This window comes from Atta colombica, unplaced genomic scaffold (genome assembly GCF_001594045.1).
Source record: "Atta colombica isolate Treedump-2 unplaced genomic scaffold, Acol1.0 scaffold136, whole genome shotgun sequence".
Classification (NCBI taxonomy): Eukaryota; Metazoa; Arthropoda; class Insecta; order Hymenoptera; family Formicidae; genus Atta; species Atta colombica.
In genome coordinates, this window is record NW_017259224.1 from 2,277 (window position 1) to 10,218 (window position 7,942).

Below are 7,942 nucleotides of genomic sequence, written 5' to 3' on the forward strand. Positions count from 1 at the left end.
TATATTTTGAAGTTTCACTTTTAGTAGTTTCCATTTTCAAAAGAGAAAAATAAAAAAAAAATAAATCATAATTGAATTCGCGTTAGATGATTAATTTTACATTTAAATCCATAAAGAATCAAAATCATGTTATAACAAACGTGTTATAGTTGCTGTGTTACCATAGATTTGGGTTGTCCGGAAAGTATGTGCCGACTAACTTATATAATTTAATAAATGTATATTAAAATTTAAATTTTCTGCGTTTATATTTTCCTTCAACATCGGCACGAATTTTCTGCACAACCCAATATAAAATGTTGGTAGGTTTAAAAATAAATTGTCGACAAAAGTGAAACAGACATACCGTAAGCAGTTGATTTGCAAAAGAAAGTATCTCCAGGAGCATTGCAAAAAAATGGATATTGTTATGTTGACATTTACTTCTTGAAACACTAGTATGCGGGCGGATTTTGTGTTACAGGTTACAGGAAAAAGGCTTTTATGTCTTTTCTCAGATTTCTCTCTTGCTTTAGTAATGAAATGATAGTGCGCTGTACGCAAACATGCATGTCTGAATATGCTATGCTGATATTCTGCTTCTTACATTCCAAATTAATTTTACTTATTATAAGATATTAAATTTAACATTGATTATAATAAATTTTTATTGTTTTTCAATTCGTTTATGTTTTGATGGTAACGTGTATCTGTTTAACTTTAACAGTAAAAATAATAAATATTCAGAAATATAGTATTAAAAAAAAAATACAAATATCATAACAGGTATAATATGACAAATAACTTTAATGAGGGCAGCAAAGGATTCGGTTTATTATAAAATTTGAAATAGAAAATTCAATAACATATCAGATACACATATTTACATAATTAAATTACACGATTATTACACACACAATTAATTTATTTGTTATACTAATGTACGAGAATTCAAAGAGATAAGAGATAATTTATAGAAATACCAATAAAGAAAAAGTTTATTTATATTTTGTTACTCTCTTTGTGTTTAAATTAAAATTAAATAGCTAAGCATATTTTATGTTCGCACAAATGGTACTTAAGTTTTTTTTTATCTCAAATGGCTTAAATAATTTTAATAATAATTAAATACATATAACATAATAATTAAATGTATATAAATGCATTAATCGGTAAGAGCAAACAAGCAAATACGTTAATTTCTTCAAGAGCATCTTCACCACATTATGTCTGTTTCTGGATTGGCACGCGCCAAAGGATTCAAGCATAAACTCTTGAGAACTTGTACCGGTTCTTCCCCGTCATCTTTCGCGTACAGAGTTGTCCGTTTCGCATTTCCTCCTTTAATTGATTTTCTACCGAAGGTATCTACTAGCGAATTCGTTTTAATTCCATATCTTCTAGGCATCCTTTTAAAGGAATTTTTCGAGGACAGCGATCCCACCTTTGCCGTGGTAAACGACGAGCGATGATGTTTCCTTCTGGATTTGCCGCTGCTATTAATAGCGTCCAAATATCCCACTGATTTGACCATCGATCTTTTAACGCCACGATCAATGTCCCTTGGATGAATCATTCCGCGGTCCGATTGTAGTACCTTTCGTCTCGGTTGCGTCCGTTGTCGCACGTTCGGAATCGTGCGAGGAATCTTGTAAATGGATCCTGTGATTTTTGCGAGCTTGCGGTTGATTCGCAGAGAATCCAGAAGCTCATGATCGTGCCAGGAAGCCACGACAGGTAAACCGCAAGCATTGTGCATACCTACCAATGGTACACCAATTGTACGATATCCTTTTATCTCGAAGGGCGATCGATATCTGGGATTGGCACCGCGCAAACTACGTTGAGTATTCCGTTCATAAACCGATATCTTCTGACCAACGTGACCTTCTGCTAATTGCGCTTCCGCTTCCTCCTCTTCTGCTTTCGCTTTCTCATTCTTCGTACCGGTCACCGTTACCGTTCCCGAAGATTCGCGCGTGTTTCTCAAAACCCGATGATCGTTCGAGAATTTTCCATGTGAACTCCTGTGAAAATATTCATCTATATCGGAACCATCCTGAGATCGTTGATCCTCCGTCTCATTAAAGTATCGAATGTCTTTAACGTGCTTGCTTGAATCAGTGTTAGCGTAACAGAAACCGCGCGAATTGTGCTGACTGTCGCAAAAGCAACAAGATTTCTTTCGAACGTTATCAGTTTTCAGGGTTTGCGCGGCGATGCACGTAGTCTGCGGTGCGGATCGATGATGCAAGTTGTTAGTTAGAGGAATTCTTTTTCTTAACGGCACATAAACACTCTTCTCAGGTTCGGATACTAGAGACTCGAATTGCGATTGAGGTGCTACGGATCGCCTCAAAGTACCGATGTTATGCGCGATCGACGCCTGATAATCTTTAATAGGAATGCTTCTAACTGTGCCACCACCTTGTGGTCTTTTAATCTTAATCAATTCATCATCGTTGTTATTTTTATTCGTGTTATTGTCTGCGATCTTTGACGCGTATTGCGGGTGTCTCTTAGAAAGATTCAATGGAGGACGATTGTCGATTACAACGTCGACCGCTCGTTCTTCATACATTTGATCGCTTCGCAGCAAATCTTCGGAGTATTTCGGAGGATTTCGCCATTCCTCAATTATACTCTTTCCAGTCGTTGCTAATCCATTATATTTAGTATCGTCGCACGTTTCTCGTTTATTCGTGTCCTTGATGTCAACTGCTGTCCGTTCTTCGCTGCCCTCTAGCCATCTTCATGATTTGGCACCGAATGTAGTTCCGGTTGTATGCATTCTATTCTCGATGCCTATACCTGTATTCAGACATATTTGAACCATGATAAAATAGTGAATAATAATTTCAAAAATACTGAAGTTGATAAAGATTCTTCTCGATGTCTCTGATGAAAATAAAAATTGGAGCACAAATCAGATGTAATGGGAGAGAAGCGTAAACTTCTAGAAGGCGAAATTGGAACAATGAAATATAAAAGAAGCATTTACGTTTCTTTTACATTTTGATGTTTTAATTTTCATTTCCTAGAAGTTTCATTTACGCTTCTATTATTCTCCTATTACATTTGACTTGCACTGATTTTTATTTTCATAAAGTTAAGTATACTCAAATAGCGAATTCGAACATACTAGTGCGCATTAATGCATGTTAAAAAGCAATTTAATTACACCTTTAAGAATGTAAAAATGTAAAATGCAAAAATTTTCGAATTATAAAATATGTAACAAATTCAAGAATAAAGTATAATGGGAAGTTTTAAGTCCGTAATCGGATTTAATTTAAATGTAAACCTATCCATTTAAAATTGTATTCAATTATTATAATTGTGCACTAAGTACTGCGTTGACTCCTACACATATATATATATATATACTTCCCATTATACTCTATTTTTGAATTTATTACATATTGAGAGGAGACATAAATAATTTTTAATTATTATAAAATATTTTATCTAATAGCACAAAAAATTAAAAATTTCGCGATTTAATTCATTTTTTTTTAATTATTATATATATATTTAATTATTATATTTTTTTTAATTAATTCATTAAATATACATTTATTACAATAGTTTTAATGTACATCGCCAATCTATTGAGTGCACATCAGTATGCATTTAACTGGATTCGCTAAAAGATATTTTCGAAATAGTGCGACCAAAAAAATTGTAGTTTAAAAAAATTGCTTACTAAAATCGTGATCATTTTCGTTGAATGGGCTTAAAGTCTGCGTGGAGGTGAAAGTCGACGCTTGTGATTTACTTTTCCTATTATCACGGGAGCATGCGAGAAGTATGCTGAGGAGCGTCATGACTTCGACGAACATGACGACTAATACGATGGCCAGCAAGATCAAGGTTTGATCCTGCGTCCATTTCTCGATGTGTTCAAGGCATCCCTACATATAAAACAAACAAAATAATCACATAACAATCGATATTAGATATTATATTGAATATCGGAAACATATCAGCTTGTCTTTGTTTGACGTTATTAATCGATGACAAATTCGTTCGTTTTTAGAGAGGCATACAGTTTTAATGTGCAAAGTAATTAGCTTAACATTTTTTTTTCAAATCTAATTTTCGGTAGTTTTTTTTTTCGAATGAATTCTAAATTCGGTAAAGAATTGGATTTAGTGTCAAAGTTGCTATGCTTTGAGCTTATCAATCAAGATTGCGCTGGAATCAATCATTGATCGAAAATTTATATGTAGACTCTGTATGTAAAAAATACTTTAGATATTTATAAAGATTTATATTAAAAATCATATCTAACTTATCCTGATATAAAATTTCATGTAAATATATCATTATTATTTACTAAAAAAATTATTAAATTTCTTCACATATGTATTTGAAAAATAATTGGTTATGGGTATTAGTTTATTGTATAAAACACCCGATAAAAATACGTTAATGCGTAGCAAGATATAACAAAACTAAAATCATAACAATGTAACATCATTATCTGCTGCCCACATTCTGATGAATTTTCTCGAAGCCTTGTTATGGAGGTCTTCATCGAGACAAGAGCCATTAATCACACTACTCTCTTTCCTAGTATGATGTATTTGTATACGAGGTCATACGGGTTTTATCGTAAACTTTCGAACAAAACGCGAAAAATCGAAATATTGAATTTGAAGTTACGGACGTAGAGGCGATAGTTTTTCCTCAAATATTATTTCGCTGTAATATCGCGTTTATGTTCGCGCAGGATGCGTTTGATTGTATTAAACTTTCAAACGGATTTCTATTCTTACGGAGCGAGAATAGCATCATAAAGCTTCATGCGAATGTCGCATTTGAATAACGTGTCAATATTCTATATAGACGTATTTATTTCCGTTTTAAGCTACGTTCGGAAACTTCATCCAAGTATCATTTTATTCTTGTTTAACGTCTAATAATAGAGATAAAATGAGACGCGTTAAGACACTCAAATGATGTTTCCGAACGTACCTTATGTAGACCTGCGCATTTATTCTTTGTGAGCCAGATTCAAAAAGTTTGCCTCACTCGTGTCTGCATGACAAGGAGAGGGGGGGGGGGGAGTAATAACTTCCTCATTATCGCGTATACCATAGTATGTCGGGCGTATTGATGTTCGGCAGGGTTCAGAGCCTGGCAGAGAGTGAGATTGGCAGGTTCGGGGTTGAGGAAGGAGCCCGTTTCATTGGCGTTATTCAGGGTGCAGCAACTGAGAGGTACCACTAATTCTCTGCGGCTGACTTCCTGCAGTCGCCACCACGATGTCCCATAATTGCTGCTTCCGTTTATGCCACAACAAGTGAACTGTAAATGGTCAGAATAATAACGACGCACGTTTCCTCTTTTGATTTCAATAATATAAATTAACTATATATATTAGCCAAGTATGATAGACATCTCTCTTTCTCCTCTTTTTCTTTACTTTTCTATATTTTTCAACTTTTATGAAAACCAAACAAAGGACTCTTTTTGCATAATGTAAGATTTAATAATGAAATATATAACTTTAATAGACTTCTACTTATCAGTCTTCATTTTACAATAATTTGTCTGGAATACTGCTGTAAACGATTTAATGCTCCTGAATATTTAATAGAAAAATAATACAATAGAGAACGTATGTTAACATTATATCTTTACTCTTAAATTCAATAGATGACAAACTTACTATTGTTTGTGCAAGATCGAGTGCAGCCGTAAATTGCTCGCGTCCAGGTACGGCATAACTACGTTGTAAAGCGCGTATCAAACGTGCCGGTCTTACATCGATCCCCAGTATATGAGGCCAAAAAACAGCGATAATGCACACGATGCACTCACCGAGCAGCAATAATATTATTGTTAAGAGATACTGGAAAGCATAAAAACAAAAGATCGATCTCGAGCTACTTATATTCGCCATTTTGCGCGTAACATACATCTATTTCAAACAATATTTCTTCTTACCTATTCTTACCTATTAATTTTCTAATTTAATATTACGTAAAAAAAGCAATTTTTTAAATTACATTTCATTACCTCTTATACCATTAAATTTGCCGCTAGGAAAAGAATTGCGACAAGAAGTTACAAAAATTGAATAATATTTAGATACAAATTTTGTATATATTTTATTTTTATTAAAATAATACTAATATATTTTCCTTGTATACATTTAATTTAACGTTTTACAATTGGTATTTAAATAGTGTTAAAAATGGTGAAAAATAGGTAGCATTCATTTCCTTGGCGAGCTGACTCTCATTTGTCCGAACCATGAGCGAATAATTAGTGTTTTTACGCGGCGTTCGAATGCGCCCTCCTTTTATTTACGCGCGTGTCTGCATACAAGCAGATCCGTTTCCGGGCAACGATGCATGACCGAACTCGAAGTAGGAAATCTGGTGTTTCAGATAGGCTCGATGAGCAATGTTGTAGTTAGATTCACGTCGCGCATGAAACCCAACTGATTAATGCATTTAAGCACATGTCGTACTTGCGATACGCAAACAAAGATTTTAAACAAGTAATTCTTTTCTAATCAAATGCGTGAATACGATATCACACACATATGTAGTTTATTTTTTTTTATACGTTTTATTATCTAATATACCATTAAATTTGTCGCTAGAAAAAGAAATTGCGATAAGAAATTACAAAAATTAAACAATACTTTAGACATAAATTTTGTATATATTTTATTTTTATTAAATATCAATCTAAATGAAAAAAATAACGTATTGCTCTCTAAAGATTATTTTGTATTTGTAAATTTTATATTTAAAATATTTTTGTAAATGTTTAATTTTAAACGTTTTTATAAATGTATTTAAAATATTAATTAAAATGTATAAATGTATAAATTAAAAATATATACAAATATATTGGATCTATTAAAATATTTAAAATCAGTTCTTACGGAGATTGTAATGCAACGATTAAAGAGACAAGCCGCCCAGCATCCAAGAAGTCCAATAATAGCAATAAGAAATCCTAATGTAACTATAGCGAATGCCAAATAATAAAAGAGCGGTTGATCAGGATGAATATCACCAGGTCCTAATAGGCGCGATAATAAAATCCGTTCATTATCGGCTAATAATAATCCTCCTAAGGACATTAGCATGAAACCCGATATCTAAAGGAAGAGAGAAACAATTAATAATCTTTCACAAGTTACACTGATTTGATGAACAGATTTACAATTACAATAATTAAAGTGATACAAATCAATCCAGTTCGCATTATATAGCGAACATTATTATTATTATATCTAACATAACATTTCATATATTACTTCTTTACTTAAAAAATGCATGATATAAATCTTTATTAAGAATAATATATTGACTGATTAAAGCTGCGTCTGAAACAAATAGTTAAATAACTCACTAAGAAAATTATATTCGAGCAACAAACAAAAACAAGCGATATGTCCAATTTTCTAGTTCCCATTGTTACGTCCAAAATGGTTGCTTCTTAGTACAATGAGCGATAACAGATGACTTTTTGTCACATAAAGTTTCAACAATTGCATTCGGCGCACATAATAAACGCACGATTAAATCATTTGATTTGATTGACGCAAATTACACTATGTACAATATTACAACTAGATAGTTCGAGGTGAACCTGATCGCGTATGTTTACGGACTGAAAACCCCCCGTACGCGGTGGATGGACTTCACAACAGCATCGGGGGTCTGTAGACGCGCTTGCGTGCCCTCATGCGCGACCGACCGGACGGAACCGGAAGGAAATAGAAAGGCGTGGATGGAAAAAGACCGGAGGGGGAACGAAAAATTTACACACACACACACACACACACACACACACATACACGCATACATAGCCATTTGCATCGTCGATTGGTCGTGTACGATTCGAGTCGACAAATTCACGATAAAGGGGGAACATTTAATGGCTGATAAGACCATTTCATGCTTTTGCACACATGTTAATTTGTATTTAAATT

At 33.5% G+C, this 7,942-nt stretch overlaps 1 protein-coding gene across 1 annotated transcript; it reads right to left on the reverse strand.

The window, feature by feature from the left end:
- Positions 1-1,195: 1,195 nt before the first annotated feature.
- Positions 1,196-7,422, reverse strand: LOC108684563. Its single transcript, XM_018188953.1, has 6 exons — positions 7,360-7,422; positions 6,887-7,105; positions 5,657-5,839; positions 5,080-5,292; positions 3,686-3,893; positions 1,196-2,721 (listed from the first exon to the last, which is right to left on the reverse strand). Exons 1-6 carry the CDS (start codon positions 7,420-7,422, stop codon positions 1,196-1,198), a joined length of 2,412 nt encoding a protein of 803 aa, XP_018044442.1.
- Positions 7,423-7,942: the final 520 nt, after the last annotated feature.